The sequence below is a fragment of the Corapipo altera genome, unplaced genomic scaffold (assembly GCF_003945725.1).
Source record: "Corapipo altera isolate COAL_440 unplaced genomic scaffold, ASM394572v1 69, whole genome shotgun sequence".
Classification (NCBI taxonomy): domain Eukaryota; kingdom Metazoa; phylum Chordata; class Aves; order Passeriformes; family Pipridae; genus Corapipo; species Corapipo altera.
In genome coordinates this window covers 7296165-7323452 of record NW_020884908.1, presented here as the reverse complement: position 1 = coordinate 7323452, position 27288 = coordinate 7296165, and the positions used below count along the sequence as shown (strand labels likewise).

The 27288-nt window shown below is 41.1% G+C and overlaps 1 protein-coding gene across 24 annotated transcripts in view; it reads right to left on the bottom strand.

Moving 5' to 3' along the window:
* ADGRL3 (adhesion G protein-coupled receptor L3) overlaps window positions 1-27288 on the bottom strand; it is a 514107-nt gene that overhangs the window by 193461 nt on the left and 293358 nt on the right. For all 24 annotated transcript variants that reach the window (XM_027652756.1, XM_027652761.1, XM_027652740.1 and 21 more), the window contains exon 5: window positions 26450-26559. In XM_027652756.1, the coding sequence (XP_027508557.1) occupies window positions 26450-26559 (110 nt within the window). The remainder of the gene's footprint in view (window positions 1-26449; window positions 26560-27288) is intronic.

Sequence of the window (27288 nt, the reverse complement as noted above, 5' to 3'; positions counted from 1 at the left end):
GGAGATGTTAAGACTTCAAACTGGTCCTTTGGAACAGATTTACAATCTGGTGTAAATTTTAACAACATCTGCTATTTAAAAAGAGAAGACAAAAAAAAAAGAATCAAGGCGTGCCTTCCAGCATTTTTAGGTTTAAGTAATTAACGCATGTGTGCTGTATGTGTGTGTGTGTGCGCGCACATATGCGCACTCATATGCAGAGAAGTGACTTCCAACTTTTTAAGATTTAAATAATTAACCCAAGTGCGTGTCATACGCACATACGCTCGCGTGTGTAACACAGAGGTACTGGCACAGCTCATACTCTGAGGTTCATTCCTAAAACACTCTAAAGAAATTATTCTGACACTCACACCCCATCTACCAACTGCTATGGCAAGTACTGCAGAAAATTGCTTAGGAGTCTTCATTTCATCTTCTCCTCTGCTTCAGCTCTCAGTACTTAGAGTCAACAAAATCTCAGCTGAGAGGCAGATGTTTCAGAGGAGATCATGCCCTGATGAACTGTGAAAGGCTCCCATGCCTTTTCCCTAGTTCATGCTCCAGATGTGCTGGGGGGAAAAGGAGAGATTGTGTGCATGCCAGTGTGGTACAAGACAGATGGGTATAGCTGCCTCCTGGAGAGGTACGGACCAGAAGGTAGCATTAAATGTGCTGGTTCATCTGAACGCTGGGGTGTCGCCCCTCAAAGCCCAGCTGAGTAAATCCCTCTCTGCTGTGCGCAAGCATCCTCCTCACCTGTTTCCCTCATCTCCCTGCCACACCAAGCAGTCATTAATCACTGCCTACCAAACAGCACAGAAAACACTCCCCTATTTGCAGAGCTGACGAGGAGCAGGGATGAAGCCGGGAGTCCCTGCAGTGCTCTCGGCAAGGCTGCAGCAAGCCAGGCTGCCACCAGCTGAGGCTGCCACACAGGCAGACCCTGGGCAGGCTGGCGTTGGAGTGTATTTACTTAACGAAGCACGCAGGTAAACGCATTAAGGGAGCAGCCTGCAGCAAAATGTGTGCTCTGAGCCCAAGTGTGAATAGAGAACACTTCATGAGTTTCGGGATTTGGCTCCCCACTGCTTGAATCTGGGACTAAGAAGGATGACATTGTATTTTATACTTACTTTTCATGAATAAGTACTGATATAAAGCAGGAACCTAGCTGGAATGAACTGTCACTTTAAAGGAATACATCTGAGACCTTTAACTTGCACAGGTATATTCAGTGAAGTAAAAATATTATTCTGCTTGGGAGAACCACAAATTACAGCAATAAAATATATGCAGTGAATATGTAAAAATTTGGTACTATTTGCAATGAACTGAATATTAGGCACTGCTAAGACCTATCATTTAATGAAAAAGAGACTACTTTATTTCTAATTTAAAGCATAAGAATTTATGAAGGTTCAGGGAAGTCTTTTGTGTGCTTTTGCAACAGCTTAACTTCTAATATATTATATATTCAGAAATCAGGATCCTTGAGCTCTTGCACATTATTTACTGGTGCACATTATTGGAGTGGTCAGTGTGTGGTGCCCTCTCTCTATTTCATAGCCAATGCAGCTATTTTCCCATGGCATCAGTAGATTAAAAAAAAAAATCCTGTTAGACAAAAAAAAGAAGTGACAATGAAACACACTCATTTTGCTATGAGGTAATTCAATAAATCTGTCTGCTTTGCTAAGGCTTAGTTTTTATGTAAAACAACACTTTTTTATCTTGCTAGATTCAAAATGGAAAAAGAATTAAGGGCGAGGTTCAGTTTTCAGTCCAGCTTTTAGTAATATGAAAAATAGGAAATAGTGCTAAAAGGGACCCTGGGAGATCTAGGGGACAGAGCCAGATGCCAAGGCTATGCCTGCTTGACATAAAAATGCTCTGTCTCTCTCTCAATCTCTTTTGGGTAATTTAGATGATGCAAAACCTCAAGAATCAAATGATCACATTGCCAGAGGTTCACAGTGACATCGATGGGGCCATGCTGATATGGTGTCACAGAGGACTTTGCCCTTTCCTTTTATTGCATCCTGTTCTCTTCTGCATTCAGGAGGCCTCATCCAACAGATCTGATGGCAGCATGCCATGGCCTGAACCCATGAACAGCACAGGCATAGCTTACAGCATCTCCTGGGGGAGGAGATTCAGCTTCCTACCAAATTACTAATTAACCTTGGGGGTGGGAGGGAAGGGCTTTTGAGAAGAGTAGGACCAAAGTAAATACAGTAAGTAAGGTTGGTGAGAAGAGGCTGCATCAGGCTAAAATCTGAAGTGAAACAGTTCAAGAAGCATCACATTAAGACCAGTATGGAAACACAACCTAAAGATCACCTACCAACACACATCTCAACCATTATCCACCACAGTTGATTGCTAACCTGGTCTGCTTTCTCCACATGCACCTCTCAGGGAGAGGACACCAGCATGATAGAAACATGCTGGTTTCTGGAAGTGACAGCACATTATAAATTCAGATCACACTCAGACATGACCCTACAAGGGGTTAATCAACTTTGAGGCCTGAGCAGGCTTGTGAAAGCCTAGGATGTTGTGCATCTCTCTCACAACTTGAAGAGAAAAGCAGTGCCTTCAGTGAGGGGCTCTGGGTAGCCTACCCAACAGCTAGGACCTTGCATGGCATATTTCAAAAACACATACTTCTATAAAAATTTAAACAACTTTCAGTGCATTATTATGTTCTCATTGAGCTAATGCACAAAATAGAAGAAATGAGAAGAAAGTTCCCATGATGGCTCTTCCTGGGTTGACTGAGGTGGAAGCCTGATCTTCAGCTCTACAGACGTTAGTTTAAATTAGCAGAAGACCAACTCATATTTTAAAAACGGTTCTGATTTAAAGAGAGCAGGTACTCAGCAGTTTCACAAAAATGACAGCCCATATCTTGGTGCAACACCGATGTTCTTTATAAAAGCAGACTGTGTGTGCAACCCAAGCCATGGAGAAAGGATGGAAGTGTACATATTACTTTGGCTGAGAGACTGCCCTTCTCCAAAAGCTAAGGGGAGGGGTGATGGGGGCTCTTGCCAGCTGGTGCTGCCTGTTCTGTTGTCTCACTCAAATGGGGAAAGTTAAAAAAAGGGTGGATGAAATGTCTCTGGTGCTGCATAATCACAGGCAGCAGAGGGACACAGCTGACATGGGGCTGGGGGCAGAGGTGGAAGCAGCAGCAGGTCCATCCTACCCTTTGGGGAGCACCGAAGTTTTGATGATGCTGGGCCATGCTCCCAGCAAAGGAGCCCACCATCAGGCTGCAGAATCCAGGCTGGTCCAGCTCACAAACCAGCACCTTTTTGATGATTCATGATTTCAACCAGCAGAACATATATCCTTAAAACTTGCCACTGGAAAGGAATAGAAAATGGGCACAGAAACGCTACTTCACATGACTTTTCAGGGTTCACTGGAATCAAGAAAAGCCATTTTCATCCCTGCAAAAATCCCCAAATCTCTTTTGTGCAAAGGCACATCCAGAAGACCTATGTTTTCTTGTCTTCTCCTTACGTGACCACATATCCATCTCTTCCAGACAGAGTTTCTGCTGCCCTCACTCCCACAGCTGTGCCATAAAGACATCATTCCTCATGACAGCTGCAAAATCTAGAGGTAAAGACAGGTCTGATCAATTTACAGGAAGCACCACTGCCGAGCTGAGCAGCAAAGTCCATAAACTCAGCAGATGCCTCTGTTTTCAAGCCACAGGGAACCTTCTCTGGGCAAGGCTATGGGCCTTGGTTTTGTCATGGCCAACGGGTAAAACATGCAAGCTGGAAGCAGCCTGTTTTGCTAGCCTCCAGATCTTTTTGTGGACCCAACAGTTTGAAAAATACACTTTCAACTGATGGCTTCTGGACTCCCTGTTCAACGCAAAGAGTAGGTATTACACAGCTCCTCCCTCCAAACCACACTTGAGCAAGTAATATTTCTGTTTTACAGATAAGGAAGCCAACACCTTGAAACTGTGACAGAGCAAGGATCAGTGGCCTGGGACAGCTGGCCAGGAGTTTAATTCACTGTCCATTAGCTTACAGCAATTTTTAGCTCACAAACTCTCTAGGAATACCAGTACTCTGGTTTCAAGGATGACAAAAGGCGAAAAAAGAGGGATTTTTACATTTTGCTCCAAGTCATGCAACAAAATCAGAGGAAAACTGGACCAGGTGCTCGTGGCACAATTTGTAGTGAATTAAGCAAAAGGAAACTGTGTTTGACATATGCACAGCTGTGCAGGAACACAAGCACAGGAGAAATATGTTCAATGAAAAACTAAGATGACAAGTCTAGTACGTCAGAGCTCTTCAGATATCTGGAAGTCCTACAATAAACCTCCAATTGCTAAACATGTCTCATTTCTTCCTGAAGCACAAGTGGAGACAGAAGAAAGCATCCACAGCATGAACAGCAAGAGCACATTAAATTATCCCCTTATTCTCTCTGTATACTTTATTGAGTGGGAGTGGGGGCTGTAAGAGAACTTTGTTATAACTAAGTTAAAAAAAAAAAGAACAAAACCACAAAGACGATCTACATAGGTGTTTTAAAATTATTCATGATTTCCATCCAAATGCACATGCCACTTTGGATCAGAATTGCAATTTTACGTTTGTCTCAGAAAACTTACCTCACTGCTTACAATTCCAGTCATCTCTGACTGCATCAGAGATGCAGGTTTTTTTTCATGGATGTACCTTGTTTTATTCCTCTTAATCCTATTTTAAACACAAGTAACATAGATGTTGCAAAACTGCTTATCTGAACGCTCCTGCTGTGCATGTTAGGATTCAAAATTTAGCCAAAATTGTAGATTGACAAGCCAATGACAGCATTTCCACTATGGGTGTGACTGCCACGATGGTAAAGATAACAACTGAGGAAGTGTTGTGTTATTTTTGATAGTACTTATTCTATAACAATATGCCAGGACCAGAGCAGAAATAGGCAGCAGCCCACTGCTAAAATGAGAAAAGCTTGTTCTCCCAATAGCTTGCAAGCTAAACAAAGAAAATAGTCAAGGTTAATTAAAGATTGATTAAGATTTCCATTTGGGAATAGCGGCAGGAAAATATTACCTGTTTCACCCAAAGAAGCGTAGCAGAGCTGGGAAATGGTGCCAAATCTGGATTCCAGTGCTTTAACCATAGTCTAAAATCAAATATGAAAACCTGCAAGCATAAGGAGCAAACTGTATGATCATCCTTGAGGAATGATCACTGCAAATGCAGCTGTCAGCATCTGTCCAATGTGCTGTGTGCAGCCTGGCAAGGTCACCTTGCCCAGGATGGTTTTTAAACATGATTGGGAGAACACAGCATGGTGGCCCTTCTTTAGACAGACACCAAGCAGGTATGAGAGATAATTTTTCTATTCCTTTAGCCCCACAAGTTCAATGTTGTGAACTCCTGTGGATCACATTTGCTCAGGAGAGAGGATGCAGGCTTTGGCCATTGAAGTTTTTTTCAATGAACTATGAGCTGTCTTCTCTCAGTCTTGATAACCACCTGGGTGCCTGTCAGCTGCCATCAGCAAAGTCTGATGGGGAATGTCTGGTTATGGGGAGATCTGCTCTGAGGAACTGAGAAGTTTTTTTACCTTACAGCATTGTTTTCAGGTGTTAGTTTGAAAAACAGCCAAGCACTTCCTAGTGACAGCCTCCCCACAGATCCAACTCTATGGCTGGATTCATTGAGCAGCAGGAGGGAAAAAAGGCTGTAAGAAATGCTCCTCTGTCTTCCTCAGAGGAAGCAACATCAAAAGCCAGTTTCTCTTCCTTTGAGAGCTGTGCCTGGCCTCAGCCATTACAAGGTTAAGCTCCCAGAATAGGTTCACTTTGGAAAGCCATCAGATTAAAGCTGGTGCAAAACACAGTTGCTGCTCTTTTATACAAGTCAGGTCCCAAGAGAAATGTCTAGAGCAAAGACCATAGCCTAAGCGCCAATTGCATTCTAGATGCACTTCAACCCACCATGATGCTGGCAAAGGCTCAGCAGCAGCTCACCCCAGCACCCTGTTGTCAGGGCAGCTGTCTGTGCATGAACCTGCTGGAGCGGGGATGGCCGAGGAGGTGAAGGAGGTGACAGCTATCATCTCCAGCAGCCAAAGCTGCTGGGATGCCACCAGCCTTGACACCACTAGTGAACCCCTGTGTATGAGATCTGAGGCAGCTGGGGATGGGAGCAGGGATGCTGTTCAATGGGCACCGAACAGAGGGAAACAGCATGGGGTTGGAGACACAGCCCCTCTAGCAAATGGCCCAAGGCTGCCACCACCCTTCCTGTCTCAAATAACAGAGCACCAGGGCATTTGGTGTTTTCACTGATGATCCTTCTCCCCCATTCCTGATGTCTGCCATGTGTCTCAGGTTGCAAGGTAAAATCAAACTGGAAGCAGCTTTGCATGTACACACATGCCATAGAGCTACACTAGAGTGAAGGATGCCAAACTGGTAATGGGAAAGTATACATGCCTAATATACACCATTAGGATATTAGCTGCACCAGTTTGCAGAGTGGCTCTAATTAAAGCTCTTACTGTATTCTTTCCTAGCAATGCCAGAGGAGGCCAAGGATCTCAAAGTTGCCACCTATAAAAAACCACAAAACACAGACCAGAACCACAAGAAAGTGGAAAACACAACAACAAGAGCTGGAGTTCAGGATCACTGAGAGACCACACTGGGGTTGCATTCATAGCAGGGAAGAGCAAAATGAGACATCTACATGCTTCAGGAAAATAAATGCCAAGATAGACGTGTACCACTGGCCCTTTGTATAGTTCTCATCTCTGCCCAACCACAACTGCAAGGGTAGTCTAATGCAGTGACACATGTGACATGCACACAATGGCTTGGGAGTCACAAGACCTTCAACTTTGAATTTTCCAAATTATAACAGCAGGAATCTACCTATTAGATTATACAAAAACTCATGCAGTGTATGCATGGAGTGAGGACTGAGATAAAAATAAACACCAAACTGCCTCCCCATCCCACCCAGCTCCCATTCCTGAGAGACAGTGAGATGTCGCTCCTTCCAGGAAAGGGTTAAGCAGCTGTGCAAAGCACATCTTGCCTCCCCTGTTTGCACTTGGTGTGCAGAGAAGACTTCAGCTCTTAGCAGTGCAGTCCTTGGGGAGGAGCCCTTGGAGTAGCTCAGCACGCTATTTTTTGTTGCTTTCTTTGTTAATAAATCTAAAGGGGACTTTGGGCTTTGTATGCAACATGGGCTTTATAGAGCAGGTCAGAGAAAGCTCCTGCTCACAAAGTCGATAGTGGAAAATGGCACTGCTGCACACAATATCATCACGCCTGGGACCTGAGTGTGCAGAATGCTGAACTTGTTGACTGTAATCAGAATTTCTGCTTTGTTTTCCAACCTTTAGCCACATAACAACTATGTTTCACAAAAGGAAAACTGGGACAGAAAACAGCAGCCAACAGGTTAGGGCATAACTGGGCTTCCTTCTGCACCATCAGGATTCATCCAAATCACACCCAGTCAACACAGCGTTTGCAATCATGACCTTCTCTGGCAATTACAGCTTTGCTTCCCTGTTAAAATGTTTTATCCAACAATGATTTTGCAGCTCCATGAAGCATTCCTGATTAGATTTTCAACACTGTTACACATGAGGTCTCTTGTACAGAACAGTTTCCACACAGAAGATGTGAGAATCACCATTCAGCAATTTTCGGTGCTGATTTTGAAGTAAAATAGAAAGAGATAAATACTATTTATAAAAGAAAATAAAATTAAAGCGCTTGAAATCTCTTTAAAAACAAAGCCTTTCCTTTCTTCACATGTGTGCATTTAAGCAGCCACATGTACAAATGAAGCTTTTTTTAAGAGTAAAAAATATCTCCTAGCACCACATACATTCAGGAACTGTAAGCCAAAATTAAAATTATCTATAGCACCATCACAGGCTACTCTCCTGCAGTTTAAGGGCAAACAAGAAGGAGTAGAGAGCTTTCAATTTGTCCAAGATTAACTCCACATACTAGAATTGGAGATGGGAAAGATGGGTGGGATATCCAACAGTCTGCAAAAAAAAAAATTAGTTCATGTCAGACAAAGTCCTGTACTGGACATTTTAAAGACAGCAGGGGGAAGAAAAGAAGAAAGAGACGCATTATGACCACACTAATTTAAACAGGAAGAACAGGGAGTACATTTATTAATTTTCCCAAAAGTAGTATCCAGCAGACAGAGCAATGTAGAGTGAGATCTCATACCTGTGGAATAGAAATGCAGTCTGTAGCACTGTAAAGCCAAGACTGGTTTTCCTTGTAGATGACAGAAATCCAGCACAAAGGAGTCAGGGCATTAGCAAGAGCAAAACAGGACTGAGGAAACACTCAGAACGTCTTGTCCTCCCTACACCTTATATTGCAACATTCCCAACCAAAGGATGAAACATTTAGATGTGACTGGTCCATACGACCTCCATAATCATGGAGACTTGCCTTTCCCTACAGTGCTATATGGCAAGCCACAACATCCCTGGAAGTATTCCACATCAGTATCAATGAGTTTAATTTTTTGCAATTAGGGCAGATTAGGATCAGGGATTAGCTCTTCTGGGTAAAGAGAGAAAGTGTGTTCAAAAATTCAAAATAATTACAACTTCACACTAAATTGAAGATTATTTTTTTCATCTATTACTTCACTTGTGAGGTTCACCTGCCAAGCTTGCTATTTTTCTTACCCATCTTTTTGCAATTGCTCAGTTGCCTGAGCAGCCAGGAATAGTGCAGGCAGTAAGCAATGTCCACTGCAAAAGCACCTTCAGCAGGATAACCATCAAACATGGCCACGTTAATCAATTCTTGCAGACTAAATCTTACAGAAACACAACTGGGTTTTCAAAAACACTTAACTCCTTCTGTGTGCCTAGCACAAAACATTCGGAGCTTTTAGCTCAATTGAATACTGCAGGAACATAGAACAGAGCATTTATACTTCCAGCAATTCCTTGGTATAAATGTTTTTTAAGTCCAGGACAAGGGATCTGGCAGACCATGATGTTGGAAAAGCTCTTCCATTAGGTACTAGACTACTAAGAAAACTTTGTCTCTGAACAATCAGGATAGATCGGGCAATTCTCTGAGAAACTAAACCAAATTTTGTTTGGATTTAAGCTAAAAGTATGGCTACAAAGCAGTGCTGAAATTCTGTTTTCTGCTCCATCCCAACTTCAAAAACCTGCCCAAATGGCCCAATGGGAGTATCCACCAGTCCAAAATTCAGGCCCACAGATCAGATTCTTTCCCCAGTCAGAAAAACAAATGAGTGAAGCTGGACTTTTCTCTGCATATTGTCCAGAGCATCACCCAGCTTTCTGCCATGCTCTTTTAGAGCTGCCACATATCACCACAGAATCATTTCCACTGCAGCACTGGGTGAAGAGAGACACTGGGATGCTGCTACACTTCAATTATTGCATGAAAGAATGCATGTTTTTTAAATAAAGTGTGTTTTAGAACAAGAGATATTTGCATTTTCATTTCTTTAAATGGAACTAACAAGCCACATACATTAAAAAAACCTGTAAAATCAAAGGAAAAAGCCCTGTAACATTCATTTTCTCTTAGGTACCTTCAATTCAACATTATTGTAGCACATCGTTCTTTGGAGCTTTAATGCCTACACTTTTATAGACCAAAACCAATCACTGCTATTTTGCTTGAAAGAAAACCTACAGGCTGTGAAAAGAAGGCTCTAATTGACTTATTTTGTTTTATGAAAAACTATGTCCCCAAATTCTTTATGTAGTAAATTAAATTTTCAAACTGATGTTTATCATATGTGCAATTGTTTCCAGAAATGAATTTTTAAAACAATGATACTGGACAGAACACTCAGGCAGAGAGCTAGCCTGATGTTTTTAAAACTAATGGTTGCAGTAAAAATGTCAGTCCGAAGAGGAAGTAACAATTTTGTCTTCTACTGCTAATTGCATAGGTTTCAAAATTGTATTAGGACATTCATTTATGGCCAGCGTTAATTAGGAGTCATATAGCTGTAGGTCAGAGCAATCATATGCATTTAAAAGCAAGTCCATCATTTCTGCATGTGATTTTTCATTGTAGATTATGAAGTTTTACAGTGAGTATAATACTGCTAGTCTCCAATAAAAGAGTATTTCTCCTTATTTTTAGATCCATTACATGCACACAATTCAATCTGGGAATGTCTGAAATTCAGCACGACGGGCTGTACTGAGAAACAGAAGTTGTTCTCCGTTTGGTGCTTTCTTACTGATCATTAACTACCACACAGCTGGCAATGAAATCAAACCCCCAATTGTCTTTTAAATGCAATAAACACATAACTGGGTCATATTATTGCTGTGAATCATCTTTAGCCACTTTTGCATCACGTAATTTAATATCCATTTGTAGAAGAGCTGACACCACCAACTCTATTCTCATTCAATATTGGAAAATTTAATTGGCTACCTATTTGACTTCAGGCAAACAGTGATATAAACCAGACAAACTCTCACCTCTTGACCCTATTGATTAACCAAAGTAAAACACACTGTTGGTACCACAGAAGCCATGTGAGCACTAAGTGTAATTCTGCATTTCTGAGTGTGAACAGATTCTGGGACTCTCTACTGCCGTGATGTGAAAAAGGTACCAAAAAAAAAAAAGTTCAAGTTAACTGATTTATAGTAAATCCGATGTTCTACAAGCCAATATCCTCCTGCGTATTCCAGGAGAGCCTCTGCTCCTGAAAGGTGAGGTCGATTGCAAAGAACAGCATTGGATTTAAGAGGCTGAAGCTTGTAAAGTCACAGTCACAGCTGTGAGGGTATATTTATGATAGAGTAAGCGGGAATGCAAGAAATGAAGTGGAAAGAATAAAAGGGGAGATGAAAGATGAATTTTCAATAAAACCTCCCTGAATTCCAGCAGAGACAAAGTGATAAATAATCTTTCTGCAGATAGCCCTCATTTTGACACTACTGACTGGTATCCATACACCTAATTTCCATGGACTATGATATCATGAGAAAGACTGCAAACCTTGGGTACCTGGGGCTCTTTTCCACACATCCTGATTTGCAATGAGACTGCCAACCTGTTCAGATTTATGCATCCCACAATACATGGCAAAGAGAAACCACATCAAATTAATGCAGTAACTCAGAGTTGGGTCAAAAGGATCACAAGAAGGATAATCACAAGCGGGAGTGAAGAAAGAGGAAGATGCATCTCTTGTGCATCTTCAAGCAGCACAATTTGGGTAGCAGGAGGTGCACCTCTTCCCAAGGTGGCCACAAGAAGTCTGCTGCTTCTTTTCCTGAGCTCTAGAGCAAAAAGATCCTTTAGGCCTTGCATGAACTGTCACTACACTCCCACACAGGATCAGAAAGTACCCATAAAGCATCAAATCCTACCATGAAAAAAAAAAAAAAAGCTTTTACATTGGAAACTCTCTACATCCAGATCTGACCAACAGCACAATACAAGGAGTTTGTCCCACTGTCAGCAAAGAGCACTGCAGAATTCCTCTAATAAAGTCTGATAAAAGTGACATAAAAATTGATTTCTTCCCATTAAAATAAATATCAAAAGTAGCGCTTAAGAAACTTCTTGGTCAACTTCGGAGCTTTGTTTTGATTTATTTATTTTCTTTGCCTAAAGAGAGGGCTGTGTAAATGCTGCACTGTTAAGGGAAAGAAGTTCAAACTTTACATAAGGGCTTTTTGCCCAGTGTCTCTTGGCATGCTTCCTTGAGTTTTAGATTGCTTTGTATTGTGAAGTATTACAGAATAAGATAACACTGTGTTATCAATGCACTGAGGAAGGGCTTTGCACTGAAGAAATTGAGCCAAAATTCCTTTTCAAGGAGAGCAGAGAGTGCATTTGAATAAGCACTAAATTCAGCAGGGGAATAGCTAATATGATTGGTTTTAAAGACACAGAAATGAGTATTTTGCTGTGTTATGAGAATTTTAAAAAGCCAGAGGAAGAACATACAAGCTTTCTACTCCCAGTTTCAGCCAAGATGCTGTAGCAATTTCATAAATCAGAAAGTAAACAAATGATTGTGATTTTATTTTTGAATGGCTACTATCACAAAATACCTTTGGCTCATTTGTTCTGGCAATATATGTCTCAATGATGTATTCTGCATTATAACCAGCAAATGTTTCTGCAGCGGATTTTGCTAAAGTGATGAAGATTTTTAACAGACTTCTCTCCACCAAATTAAGCACCAATCCTGCGAACACTTACACAGTTTATTTGTTTCCAGATAAGGCATGTACATAGACTTTTATATCTGTAGCAAAAATAGGCACAGTCTTAAGGGAATGTAGTCTCCAAGACTGTTGGTCTATCTTCTGAGGAGTGCTGGGCTACAGTCATCTGGATTGCTCTTCAAGAGCCAGGCTTTTATTCACAGAAACCTTTCCCCTGCTGTATTTACAGCAGATATTTTATTTTTAAAAGAAAGCAACACAACAGATGGAGATTGAAAGGAAAACCAAAGGAATACGCAGTATTTTCTGCAAAGCTGGACATCTGACAAATCACCCACCAACATCACCATGATCTTAAGTTACCAGCCAGCCTCTTGCAGTAACTTTGTACAAACTTCTAGAAATTTCAGGTAAGAAGTTTTGCAGAATTTCCCTGTCCCAAGGACCCTCAGGAAAGGCTGATCGATAGCTTTGCTGCAAACACAAATTTTATCCTTGCCCAGACAGGTGCAGCTCCCTACAGGCTGAGAAAGAGCAGGATCCTCTTACACCGGAATTGATGTTTGCTCACAGTTTTCCATCGTGCAATATTTCATGGTCTTCATTTTTTGGTTATTAAAATAGGATGTTATCCAACAAGTGGAGGGGAAGACAAGGTCAGGGAGTTGGTTCTCGTCTCAGAAGTGGCAGCTAGAGCGGCTGAGCAACATGTGTTTCTCGTTTGAAACGTATCACTCATTCTTAAAAACAATAATACATACCATCTGTTGCAGCCATTCATAATTGATAAGATTTGGGCTGCATTTGACTGTGAAAACCCATTTCAACATGAGTATCGACATTCAGATGAAGAAGTGTTGCAAAGCAATTTGTCAGAGCTTTCTTACCGTACATTACAGCCAACAATGACCAACTGTCTCCAGGCACAGACATGGGGCTCTGGAAGCCCCAGTTATCAAGGCACTGCAAAGCATCAGCATCTTCCCATGGCAAAAAAAAAAGTCTATTTTCAGTTGGAATGACCATCTGAGTCCAACCACTCAACCATTTTGGGGCTAACCAAAAACCAAAGCAAAATACTAAAGGCATTGTCCAAATGCTTCTTAGAGACTGACAGGCTTGGGGCATCAAACAACCCTCCACAAAACCTCCTCCAGTGCTCCTCCTTCTCAGTAAAGAAATGCTTCCTAATACCCAGCATAAACCTCCCTTGATGCAGCTTTGAACAATTATCATTTGTCCTATTGCTGGATACCAGCGAGAAGAATTTAGCACCTCCCTCCACACATCGTCTCCCCTCAGGAAATTGTAGAGTGCAATGAGGCTGTTCCTTGGCCTCTTTTTCTCCAAACTTGACAAATCCAGAGTTCTCCACTGCTCCTCACAGGATATGTCTTCCAGCCCTTTTACTGGCTTTGCTGCCCTCCTCTGGATGCACCTGAGCACCTTAACATCCATCTGTGGGGTCCAGAACTGCACACACTACTCAAGATAGAGGTTGCACCCCCACCTAGTACAGTGGGATAATCACCTTTTTTTGATGGGCTGGTTATACTTTGTTTGATGCACCCCAGGATAGGGTTTTGCCCTCTGGGCTGCCAGAGCACATACTGTTGGCTGTCAACCAGCATCCCCAGATCCCTTTCTGCAGAGCTGCTCTCCAGCCACTCCTCTGTACCAGGTAAAGAATCCAGCAGTTGTTCTTATTAAATTTTGACCCATTAATGATTGCCCAACACTCCAATCTATCTGTGCTTCCTCTGCAATGCCTCTCGTCTCTCAAGAGAGTTAAAAGCACCTTCCAGTTTGGAATCATCGGCACACTTGCTAATAATGCATTAAAATCCTGTATCCAGATATTTGATAAATATATCGAACAGAACTGGCCCTAGAATTGAACCTTGAGGAACATCACTGGTAAACAGTCATTAGTCAGAAGTGGCCACATTCACTACAAGCCTTTGCGTCCTGCCTTCCAGACAGTTCTTCACCCAGCACATTATTAACCTGTTCATCCCACAGCTGGACAACTTGTCCAGAAGGATGCTGTACCAAAAGCATCAAAAGCCTTACTAAAATTTAGAAAAACTATAACCACCACCTTCTCTTCATCCACTAGGTGACTGATCTTATCACAGAAGGATACCAAATTATGTCTGGGTCTGATGATTGCACTACACTTTAAATGCCTGTCAATAGTACCCACTATGATTTTCTCCATAATTTTTCCAGGACCTGAGACTAGATGAATAGTCTGTAGTTCTCTAGGTCTTTCTACTTGTTGTTCTTATGAATTGGAACTACACTGCCTAATTTCAAGTCATCAGGGACCTCCACAGACTCCCAAAACATTTGGTAGACAATCTAGAGTGGTCCTGCTACTGCTAGTTCCTTCAGTACTCTGGGATGAATCCCATCAGGACTCATGGACTTGTCAGCATTCAGCTGATACAGCGAGTCCCTTACAATTTCAGTGTTCACAAAAGGAAAGTTACTGCTCCCACACACTTGCAGTCCTCCTGCTCAGAGGACCAACCAGGCCAAGGTCTATTAGCATTATTAAGGACTTAAGCAAAGAAAAGCATTTAATGTCTCCTCTTTCTCTTCATCTTTATTAGTCAGGTGACCACCTTCAACAAGTATCACTCCCAATGTTTTCTTGAAACCTCCTCTTGCTATTAACATAGTTTAAAAAAGCTCTTCAGGTTATCTGAAACAACACTGGCCAGCTTCAACTCTAATTGAGATTTGGCCTTTCCTGTCTTCTCCCTGCATATACAAACTACAGCTCCGTAATCTTCCTTTTTTACCAAGGCAAAATGTGAATGATTGCTTTTCGGCACTCTAGAACTAGTTTGAGAATTTAACAGCCATTTAATTTTGTCTCTAAGAGGAAATGACAGAACAGACCAGTCCTCTTTGAGAAAGAAATGCCTTTCTTTTGCACTGGATATCTCTCTCCATCATCACTGCATCACAAACGTCTCCCAAATGGGAAGGCCCAAAATCACGCTGTTTCATAATCAAGGCTGCACTGATTTTAATACTGCCCAGTTTCACTCTGTGCATCCAAATTCCCTCCATATCAATAAGAAAACTCCCAAGTGTTTCAGTGGGCTCTCATCAAAAGCATGTACTGAAAGACAACTACTATGCCTTTATTAAGACTGTTCAAAAAAAAAGAAAAAAAAACTCAGGGAAAAAAAAACCCTTCAAAACTTAAGACATTAACTTAAACATGACAATTGAACAGGTTATATTTTTAGTGGATTCTATTTGAAACACTGACTTTTTGTTTTTAAAGTACCAGCCTCAGAATGTAGATTTGTCACTTTATGGTAATTACCAACCTCCCCCACCAGTCATCTGGAACATATTTAATTACTGACTTCATTGAAAATGTATATGGCACATGCTCACTCTTCTGAGTGAGTCTTTAAATGGACAAAGGCCTATTTGTTCCTTCTTTGAAAACTCAGCCTCAGCACATAAAGTGACCCTCAAATTAGGCTTCTGTTATTTGCGTATACCATGTATAAGATGCAAACATGCAAGCTGACATCCATCAAACATTTAAGCACATGCCTTGGTGTAAGTGTCCCAGTGGTGTCGATGGGGAAAGCCCTAGAGAAACCAGGGGTTCAACTGTGCCTTGTACAAATACTCTTCTGGCAAATTAATCTCTGTGTTACATCTTGCGCCTCTGCATCTCATGTCCTAGTCTGCACCAAAGCTGTCTCAGATGTGCCTGTAGGTGCTGCAGGCACTCCCTGCACATGCACCCTGCCCATGTCAAACCTGTGGCAGTACTCAGATACGACCCTATTTCCCTGCTACATTTTAATAGCTGATGCCTCCACATCTTCAGCTCCATACTGAGTATTGACTAAATCTTTCCTGTTTCAGGCACTGCCAAACTGAGTATAAATACCTAAAGTAGCAACAGGATACACATGCGATTATATTGAGGTAGGACTAATTTCAGCCAATGATAAGGAGAAGACCATCAGTAGTAATAAAGTGTAATTTCATACCGACGAGAGCCACTAGCCACTCCTTTTTGCTCTCCCATACGAGTCTAGACTATCAAACTCATTTATCTTACAATTTCCATGTTTGGAGCCATGTCTTATTAATAAAAAATATCTCCAACACCATCTATACACTGTTTCCTGATTTTATTTCTCCTTAAGGTCAAATATTCAAACCCGAGTCTGCATTTTCTCCACAGATTTCACACTCCTTCCCTTCAGTTTTGCTGCAGAAACGCAGAACCATCTTTTAAGGTTGCGTTCAGAATAGCACTTAAATGCAGAATTTTCTGCTTTAAATAGTAACATAGGTGGAATAACGCCAGAGTGGTTCCTGTACAGACATTAAAGACAGATTTTTCAGGGGAGCTCAGCTTTCATTAGGGCACCTAAATATAATGGACTCATTTTCAAAATCTCAAGAGCAATAGTTCCTGTTCTGTTTAGTAGAACCATAATTTTGCAAATCTGAACATCTGAGGTTTGGGAAACTTTCAGGTGCGTGAGTGTGCATCTGTGTGGTCCTGCAAGCCTTTGCAAGAGATGAAATGGAAAAATGTGAGATTATTAATTTTTAAAGCAAAAAGGACAAAGGCCCAACGCTGCCTCTCCTGGGATAAAAAGAAAGGACTCAGCTGGATTACACAGTGATGCGCCAGCCCCAGACTGCTGCACTAGCGTGTGCTCTTCAGCAAAGGACAAGACAATAGTTTCACTCACAGACACTATTCAAACACGCACACAAGAGGAAAAAAAAAAGAGAGTTAATGAGGTGCAGCGGAATAATACCTTCATAAAAGCAGAGAGGGAAACCAGGTAGACGTCATCTGCAAGGTAAATTAAAATTATACATCTCTGAGGATTATCAGTGAAAATTGAGATCTGGAAGGGAATTTGCTTTTGATATTGGACAGGATAAATACTCACTATAAATCTTTTTATGTGGGCCTGTAGAGCGGAACAGAGAAATTAAAGATAAATGAGATTAAGACTTTTTTTTTAAAACTACATTAGACATATTTAAGTTACTCATGGAGAGGAAAAGGACTTTAGAGGAGAAGATTAGTTTAGACCCTCAGCAATACATTCATCTGGGAAATCAATTGGAATAATCTTTTCTAATCTGAATTGGTTATCAACCCCCTTAGGCTCCCTCCCCGCCCCAGAAAAAAAAAGTCAGACACACCTCAAGAAACCCTTAAGAACATCTCTGCATAACCTGGCAATCAGGCCAGGTAAGTGATGCACCATGACTATTTTTGGATAAGAAAACCGTAGAAATAAGTTGCACGATTTTGTTTGGGGTTTTGGTTTCTTTGTTTGTTTTTCAAATGGATACCCTGGGGATGGCTCCTTTGCCCTAGTGTTCCACAATTCCTCCTCCCATTTAACTCCTCTTAGAAACAGAGGCAGAAGCTAACCAAAATCAAATGATATGCCGTCTGCATTTCTGCCTCCTTTGCCAGAGGTACATAAAACTACTGTGGTTTCATGCAGGCCTATATTGTTGTTAAAAGTCAACTGGAAATGTTGTTAGCAAGGGAAGTGGAGGAAATGAGGAAAAAGTAATACATTCAGATGCATTTGGCTCTCTTCCTGGGAGCCCTTTTAATATAAAGAAACTCAACAAAGTTGTATTTTTAGATCTGGAAAGATGTGCTTTCGTATTTCACACACTAAAGGGATTTGCCTTAATATACTCAAATTTCCCCCCTCCCTTCTCCTCCCTCATGTGCTAGAAGAAATGAACTTGAATCCTCAACTTAGCCACTGGATACACATATTCTGTTCTCCCTATTGGCCAGAATAAAACTCAATAAATGTATTTAATTTCTTTTGTGGATTTATAATAGCACCTGGCAGGGATGGTCTTAATCTCCTTATACTGCTTACACCAATGAAAGGAACCTTTGCAGTACTTCTTGTGAGAGAAACTAAAGGAAAATAGGAATAAAATCTGGAAATATAAATATTATTTCCATGAAGATCTTCTATAAAATGTATGAAATCCATATCAAAGTTCCCAGAGGGTGCTTGGCATAATAGCCCAATTTAGACAATAGGTTATTAAAGATGGAAAGAAATATATTCCTCTTAATGATGACAGAATTGTTCAGAGACAATTGGGAAGTATGGGAACATGTTTAGACAGAAAATTGGCAGCAAATATCTACTGGTGTCCTGTCAGAGAGAGACGAAAAATGCGGCTTGGTACAAATGACCTAAAGCCAGTGGTTTCTTCCCATTGGAACTCCTGAAAAGCATGTTTGCAGGGGTCAGGCTGCTACATCTTGTTAGCATCTTTATTAAGGTAACACAAATTTATTTCAGACACTGCAAAGATGCCTTGCTATTTGGATGTGCAACTATCAGCTGCCAAGGTGGAAGGACTGCAGCACCGGATTTTCATTCTTCTTTCTGCCCAGTATTGGTTACAGTTTCCATTTTTGCTGAGACAATATCTGTCATTTACTATGGTAGAAATGGGTGTGATAAAGAATAATTTCTTGAAAAAAGCTAATGACTTCAAACAGCCTCAGGTTAACAGGAACCTGACCCTGAGTTTGCTGACACCAAAAGAAAGTTTCCCTGCAATTTAATGGCCTTTGATTCAGACTCAAAGGTCAAAGGCATTCAGGCAACAGATTGAAAGATTTTAAGAAATTTCTAGTCTAAATGATTGACTAGACCCAAACCAAAAATATATACTTCCTCACTCAAAAAAAAAAAAAAAAAAAAAAAAAAAAACAACAACCCAAAAAAAAAAAAAAAAAAAAAAAAAAAAAAAAAAATCAGCTGCTGTGGGTAAAGATTGTAAAGGAATAAATGGTACATAGAAGTCACACAGGAATTGAGTTACTCCCTTATATTCATAATCTTCATAAAATAAGTTACACTACTCATCACAGTTTTCCACCTTCCACTTCCATAATAAAACCATTATAGAGGCCCTTGGGAAAACTGACAAGGTTCTATATCAAGAAAAACAGCATATGTGAGAAACACATAACAGATCTACGCTAAATTCTCTGACTTATTTAAAGTCTGGATCTCCACACTGCAAACTTTCATGAGAGTGAAGTGATTGTGGGAATAGGGATGTGAATTTTGCCTCTTGTACTCTACTACAGAAACCTTTTTAGACACTCTTAGAAAAATAAAACTTCTTGTCACTGTAGTTCCTTAAAAATATAACAAAAGTATCAACAAATGTGCAATTAAACATCCCATGATCAGCTGACAAGTACACAGGTTATATAGCCCAGGCTATAACTGACTTCAGGTCTTATCCACTGCAGCATTTCAGACCTAAAACAATTAAGTAGAGTACTGTGGTGACTTTTCTGTGGTGATACAGACAGCATGTGCAACTCAAAGACACACAGGAGCAAAAGCTGCTGTTCATGGAGATATGATTTTCAGAACCAAGCACAGTACAAAGACAGAATGCATCAGTGAGTAGAGGCATTTCAATATTTTAATCCTGGGACTAGGGAGTGGTGAGCTGGTTCAGCAGATGATCAGCTAGACACTAAGAAGAAAGCAACAGAGAAAAAATTACTTTTTGCACAAAGGCTCATATTAGAATAAGTAGAAGACATGAGGTGTTCCACAACCTAGAGGAAAGGATTGAAATAACAGGAGCCAGCAAGAGTTGGCTTTTCACAGAAGCATACTGGAAATTATAGATGCAGCAGGTAGTGATGGTCTTCCTACCATGGAGATTGCCTAACATTTCTCTAATTTCTTCTCACAAGAAAATCTATAGTTTTCCTGCTGACAGTAGACCTTAAAACCAGTATGCATTACAGAAACACACACTGGAAATCACCATGTACCTTTATTTTTAAGCCAACCTCATTTCAAATTCAAAAATTAACCACATTACCACTTATTTCACTATGTCTCACAAAAATGTTCTTTTTCCTTTCATCTCAGGCTACTTTTGAGTTTTCAAACACCTTTATTTCCCTAGCCCTTGGCACTTAGTTTTTCTGCCCTTCCTGAACACTATGCAGAGAGCTCGGCCTCCAGGTTTGTGAAGCCCCATAATATCATGTTGTTTTAACCAAGGGTGCTTTCCAACGGGCTGCTGTGTAGGTGCACTTTCCCCACAAACACACAGTAAAAGACAACTCATACGGGAAGTAACACATCCTTCATTTCTGCCTCTGTGGATTAAAAACAAAACCAGCAAGCAAAGCTGTGAGTTTCAGTGAATACAAAAGAAAGAGAGGTTTTTGGCCACAATGCCCAAGAAACTGTGTGCCTTGGAAGAAAGGCAATTTGTCAGCAGGAGACAAAGTAAAGATTCTTTGCTCAGAAATAATCATAATGGATAGTTAGGTCTGGTGCTGGGTTTTTGGTTTGGGTTTTTTGTTTGTTTTTAATTACCGTTCCTAGCCCTTGCACACAAATAATTCATTTAAGTAAATAAAACAAAGGAGGTCAGGCTTCAGGAGGGAATTTGCTCATTACTGACCAAAACGCCAACAGTCGGGTTTAATCCCTTGGGAACATTTGCCATTTTCACTACTGGGCCTCAGGAGACCAAGTTCTCTTGGGAAAAACAAAAAAAAAACCAAAACAAACATAAAAACCCAGGGCAAAAGAAAAGCAGAGAAGCTGCAAGTCCATTTGTTTAACAGAAGCACAGCACTGCTCTCAGCGGACAAACACTGTCTCTCAACTGACAGAGAAGGTGGCAAGAAAATGCACAAAGGGAAAGCCTGGAGGCCACATAATGGTCTTACAGCACTCCAGAAATAATTAAGAACTGTATTCTTGGGAAAAGTGGTCTCATTAAATTGTTTTCAGATTGCAATTTTGTCCCATCTTCTCTCTCCTCTTTCCCTTTCCACCAGCAATCTTAGAGCAATGAAAATATCAGTTTGCTTTCTAGTGCTTGTATTCTCTTAAAAATGTCATTATTCAATTATCTGTCTATTCACTGGCCCTAAGGTCCAGCAGAGCAGATATTGTGCGCCTTCATTTAATGTTTTTAAATGCACTTCAGTCCACTTGTGATACAATAAAACTTTATTGAATTCTGTTCCCACATCACGCTTACCATCCCTCACTTTTATTGATATGTGAGCCCATCTACTCTTCTATCAGCAATAAAAGAAATATTTCTAGCAAGGCTATGACCTTTCCTTCCATCACTACGGCAACTGGGAAATGTGATTTCAGGTTCCGTGTTTAAAAGGAAAAAAAGTCCTAAGAAAAGAAGTGATGAACCATGCTCAAGCATTTTTTTCCTTCCTCTTGTTAGTGTTATAGAAGCAGGAAATTTTCTGTATGTACTAAAGATATTTGGTGCCTTCAAAACATTTATTAGCCTGTTTAGCCAGAATGGAAAGGAAGGACAATTCATCCTTCCTTGGAAGCCATGAACATTTTTCCCTTGCAGGAATCAGCCCTTTGAACAGATCTTCTCACTATTAAAAACTGATGGAAGACTTGTTGCCTGGGTGTGAGGCAAGCTGTCATCACAGTGAGTTACGCCATGCCCAAGGCACCTGTGTCACTCCCTCTTGCAGCTGCCATATTTTCTATCAACGCAGCAATAGGCTTGTCCTCATTGAGTCTACACCTTTTTTTCCACTTTGCCCTACCCTATAGCTTAATTTTTCCAATTCCCTATTAAAAAAGACTGTTTCTGAAGGATAACAGTGTACAAGTTATTCTGTGAACTCCAAAACCTAGAACCTAAGGGAATTGGGAGCTCAGGAAAAACTGAAGGTAAATCATACTCATCTAGCTAAATCCTCTTTTCCACACTATGATGGGTTCCCTGGGAGCCTGTACAGTTGTCTCTAGGGGAAAATGAACAGAAAAAACACTGCAAAATACCTCTGGTGCTTTCAACTCGTGCCATTTTCAAAACCTGAATAAAAACTAAATGCAGACAATTCCTAAATTTCAGTCAAAGCCATTGGGTGATAGTGTCATCCACGAAGGGAAGTGCCAGTACCGTGGCCCATGGACCATCTGTGCTCCAGAAAGTGAAGGGAAGGAGGTTCGTCATGCTGAAGTCACGTTCAAGTTCATTCATCCTTCTCAGAGATACATACAGAACTACTAAAACACGGATAGTTTGAGCTGTAAAGTGTTACATACTCACAAAGGTGGTATTTGCATTGGGAAAACCAACACGTTGGTTCAGGTTTATCAGATTACCAATTGAAAATCTGGCTGCTTACAATGACAGCTAGCCCAGCCCCTCTCCCACCACAACTGGTCCTGAAAAACTGGACTCTCTTGCTTGCCACCAGCCTCACGTCGGGCTTTGAATAAATCACTCACCTGCTTTCTGTGCTGGCTCCTAAGTAAAATTGGAAGGCCCTTAGCACACTACAAAGGTGAAATAAGAAAAATTACACTCCTAGATGTACTGGCACCATGACAACAGGATTGTACAAGCAGATGACAGTGAAGTGTTTCTGCAATGAGTGTTGACCTAGCTTCACAAAACCACCTCCACCGCTGCTGTTTCAATTACCCATTTAACTCTGCTTGATAAAGGGAGAAGGGGAGAGGGGAGGGATGCACTAGGAAACAAGGGAGTACTGGATCGAAGGGACCCTCACCATGTCAGGTTTCTCATAATCACACACAGCATAACACAGCTTAAATGCAGCTTGAGACATCTCTCCACAATAAGATGTGTCCACAGCTCTGGCAATGGCAGACTGCAGGTCTGCAGTAGTACATATTCAATTAAAAAAACATCAAAAAACTCTCTTGGTTGGTAATGACTAAAAGAAAATTCAGTTTAAGAAAATTGGAGTAGTAATTTCAGAAGGAAAAGGACAATATTTAAAGCAGGTGTCAGAGAAATACACACTATAAGCTAAGGCCTGCTTTGATAAAGACAAAATTAATTTTATGACTACTTCTGATACCAACAATACAGGACACCTGATGCCACTGAAGCCTGTCAAATTAGGGCCGGTATCTTTTACCTACTGAAATCACCAGCTTTTCACTTGCTTTTCCCTGTCAGAGGGCAACCAAAGAAGTCCAGACATTTTTTGAGTGACTGTCCATTTTTGTAGAAGGCAGCTTCTACCACATACAGCGACTACAGGATCAGGAAAATAAGGTGAGGACTGGGCTATCTGCATAATCATCTGTCCCTGTCTTCATGTGTTGAAAGTAACTGTAGCCTCATGAAACTCTCTTTGCAAGGGGTATCTCTAGTAAACACACAGGAATGTGGTCTGTGGGGTGATATAAAGGACATTTCACAATATATGAGCTACTGAAGTTTGAGGAGGTTTGGTTCTCCCCCATATGAGAGGAAAGAGGATGCTTTCCTCTTGAAAATGATATGAGCTAGTGGTGGAAGAGTTAATAAATAAAATCTCCAGAGAAGCAGCCTACCCAATGGAGTTTTAAATCTTACATAATTTTTCTCTGAGGCAGTGTATACACTAGCACTATATTGAGCATAAGTGCCCAAGGTCAGTCCTAACAACATCTGTTAAAGATGATTCCTAAACTCTGTTCTCTTGAGATGCACACACAATCCCTTCTGCTGCTGACCCAGCACTTGGGTAAACCCTCTCTATGTCCACAAAGAATAATTTGAAACTGTAAGGAGTAACCCATCCAACCAGACGGAGGTAGGCTGGAATTGCACACAAGTGCCTGATTAAATTATTAGTTCCTTTATTATGCAACTGATGTGTTCTTTTAGGAGATGGCCATATGGCAGACACCACCATTCACCAAGGGCTCAGTGCACTGAGCCACCAAGGAAATGTCAGTGGCTGAGGGAAGGTTTTCCCCAGAGCTAGAGAACCCATAGAGTCCACTTCCTTCCTCCAAGCAAAACATCACACAAGGTGCATGGGTGTGGGGAGTGAAGCTAAGGCAGCTGGACCTGAAAGGACTTGGACAACAGCCCAAATATGGCTAGAGGAGCTGAAGCACCTGGGTTCAGTGATAAGAACTGACCTCTTCAAACAGTAGAGGGCATCACTGAGGGCATCAAGGGAGAAACAGATTTCATCCACCAGGCGTAGCTTTGGTCCAACCATACCTTTGCTGATCTACTTGCCCAGAGCTGATACCTTCCCCATTACTTGGACAGCTTTCATTTGTGGGGCACTTGTGGGGCTGAGGCAGGGAACGTCTACAAAATTAAACTGATCATTCTGAGAGAAGAAATAGAGGCAGTAACAAACCCACCACTTCAGGTAGGAGAAGAGCCCTAGGTTTTTAACTCTATATCTGCAGACAAACGGGGACACTTTGCCTCAATGCAGCCAACTTCTCTGGTGCTACACTGAATAACAACACATGAAAATTTGATCCAAAATTTCCTAGGTAATGCAGAACAACAAGCTCAGGAGATTGGATACTATTTCACCATGTGCTTACCCTTTGTCTTCCCCCTCCATAACTCTACTTGCAGAGGCATTAGATTTGATTCATGAAGAAATGGAGGATACAGCCATCAAAGCTACTAATTTAATTGCAAAGGCACTGTGGCAGTTGTTGACGTTTTCCTACCCACATTCAGATCATTAAAAAATATGCAATCTCTACTGCACATTTGGTACTGAGCAACCTCAATACTGAGTTATTTTACATCTTGTACACAGGGTCGATTGACACCTTGGGGCATGATACTGACCTATTACCTTTCTCACAAGGCATTTCAAAATTCCTCTTTGTTTTATATGCAACAAAGGCTACAGAGGGGTACTAGGTAACGACTATTGCTTTACCAGCCCAGTCTCCAGAAGGAATGGCATATCTCATGCAAATCACAAATCACAAGGAAATACAACATGCTATGATAAACTGAAAGCAATCTCCCCTCACCCTCTCCATGAACAGTGTCAATTCTAAAATGAAAGACCTCATTTAGAGTGGAATAACTCCAAACTGTAATTTGGAGAATATTCTGCTCACTAGGGCAGACCATAAGCCCCTGATGTCACTCTTTCCATGGTTTAATAGCTCACTCCATAAAAACTATTCCATCATTGAAATTAGAAGCCTCACATTTTTGTTTAGAAAAAACAAATGTGGACATGCTGAGCCTCCTGTCAGCAGAGAACCCAAGTCCCTCAGCCAAGAGGTCCCCTTTGCTCAGAGAGGTGGCCTAAGCTGCATCCCTCAGAAGTCAAACACTATGCAGCCTTCCCAGATGGCAGAAGTAGGCAGGTGGCCACCTCCTGTATGAGGGATGGGGACCACCCAAAGGGCTGTGAGATCCTGCTTTCCCTCTGGACAGTGTGCCTGTCACTGCTCAGACACGTTTGCTTTCCTGTAGCCCATTCTCGAGCCAAATCCTGGGTTTCAGCAAACTGAAATTTCCTGCTGCTTTCTCAGTACAACACTATGGGTCAAAAGCATCTATTTCCATACCTGCTTTTTTATTTTGAGGTGTGCTATAAGCTCTTGCCCGCTCAAACAGAAAACCTAGAAACAGTGTTGTTATTCACTGCTCAGCTCTTTACAACTGCTAACAAAAAGTGTACTCCTAGTAGTGTTGTTATTTCTTTTCTGAGGTAAGACCTTTCTGACAGTAGGACTGTAACTGCGTCTAACAAATTCGGTTTCTACAGAAAGCAAATTCTGACGTACACTTAACTTTTTGTATCTCTGAATTTCCCGTTTGGCACACACTGCTGTAATCTCAGATGACTGCCTCAAAAACGGATTGCCTGTAATTTGCCTTCATAACCATGGAAGCTTATAAATTAGTATATTCTACCATCAAACATCAAATTTCCCAAAACGTTAGCTTTCTACCTCCCTGGTGATACAATACTGTATGTAAGGCACTTATCAAATGTCACCAATTACACAGACATAGGTAAACTGAAGTGCACTGCTGTATGATTACAATCATAAACCTCTGTGAAGAGCAGCTGGAAGCTAGCAGTAGTCCTCTGGTCTGCTTTCTCTAATGGGGTTTCCCAAGTGTTTTCCAAAAGATGATATGTTACGGTTAAACCGCACAGCACAGAAAATATGGGGCATTATTAGAATATTTTTAATCTAAGCACAAACCTTGCACAGAGAACAATTTTTCATATCTTATCAGCTCAGTCTTACTTGATGCACATGGTTTGGTTTACTCGCCCTTGGGCAAAAAGAGACAAGCTCAAGGTTGGCCCACTCTCCATAATAAATCGCTATTAAAGAAACAAATGCAAATATATCAAGATACATACTGTAAGGTACACATTCGTACTGCACTTCCAGGTATTTGTATGTCCCAGGGCATGGGTCTGGAAACACATCAGGGCCAGCAACAACTGCACACTGGGTCCGATTACTGCACCTGAAAAGCAACAAAAATGAGAGTCAGAAAACAGACCAGACAGAGGGACAGATCAAGAAGCTGAGTGGCCCCTCCAGTGCTAACAAGGGTGAAGATGCAGAAGCCAGGACTTCAGCATCAGCTGGGGAAGCTCACCAGTGAGCATGGAAAGGCTGGTGGCAAATACCAATGTCTTCATCAGCTTATTGCCAAAAGAGAGGAGGCATGATGGTACAACCCTTCCCCTCCAAGCAGTTCTTACAGCACCAGGAGCTATTTCTTTAAAACCAAACTGAGAGGATGAGTCAAAAATATGTCTACAGGTACACAATCCTCTAATTCTTGAATCCCAAACTCCATTACAGTGACCTCAATTAACCTTAAATACTAGCATCTGCACCAAACAAAATGCAAAGACTAAACCAACAACAACGGTGGCAAAAAATAATCATTGTATATTTTACAGCAGACATAACAATATGTTTTACAACATGTTTATAAAGTCTTCCTACAAAAACAGTTATCTTGTATAATACTGTTTAATGCAAAGCAAAGACTAGAAACAGCAACACTTGACTGGGAAAAAAAAAATCACCAAATAAAAGCTGTCTAAAATCCAAAATAATGTTTTTTGTACACAGCCTGCTAAGGAAACCTCCCAGTCTGACCATTTACAAGACAACATACTTGCATTAGCTACAAATGGCTAAGTTTTATTCAATCATTCTGCCCAGCATGGTTGCATCTCCT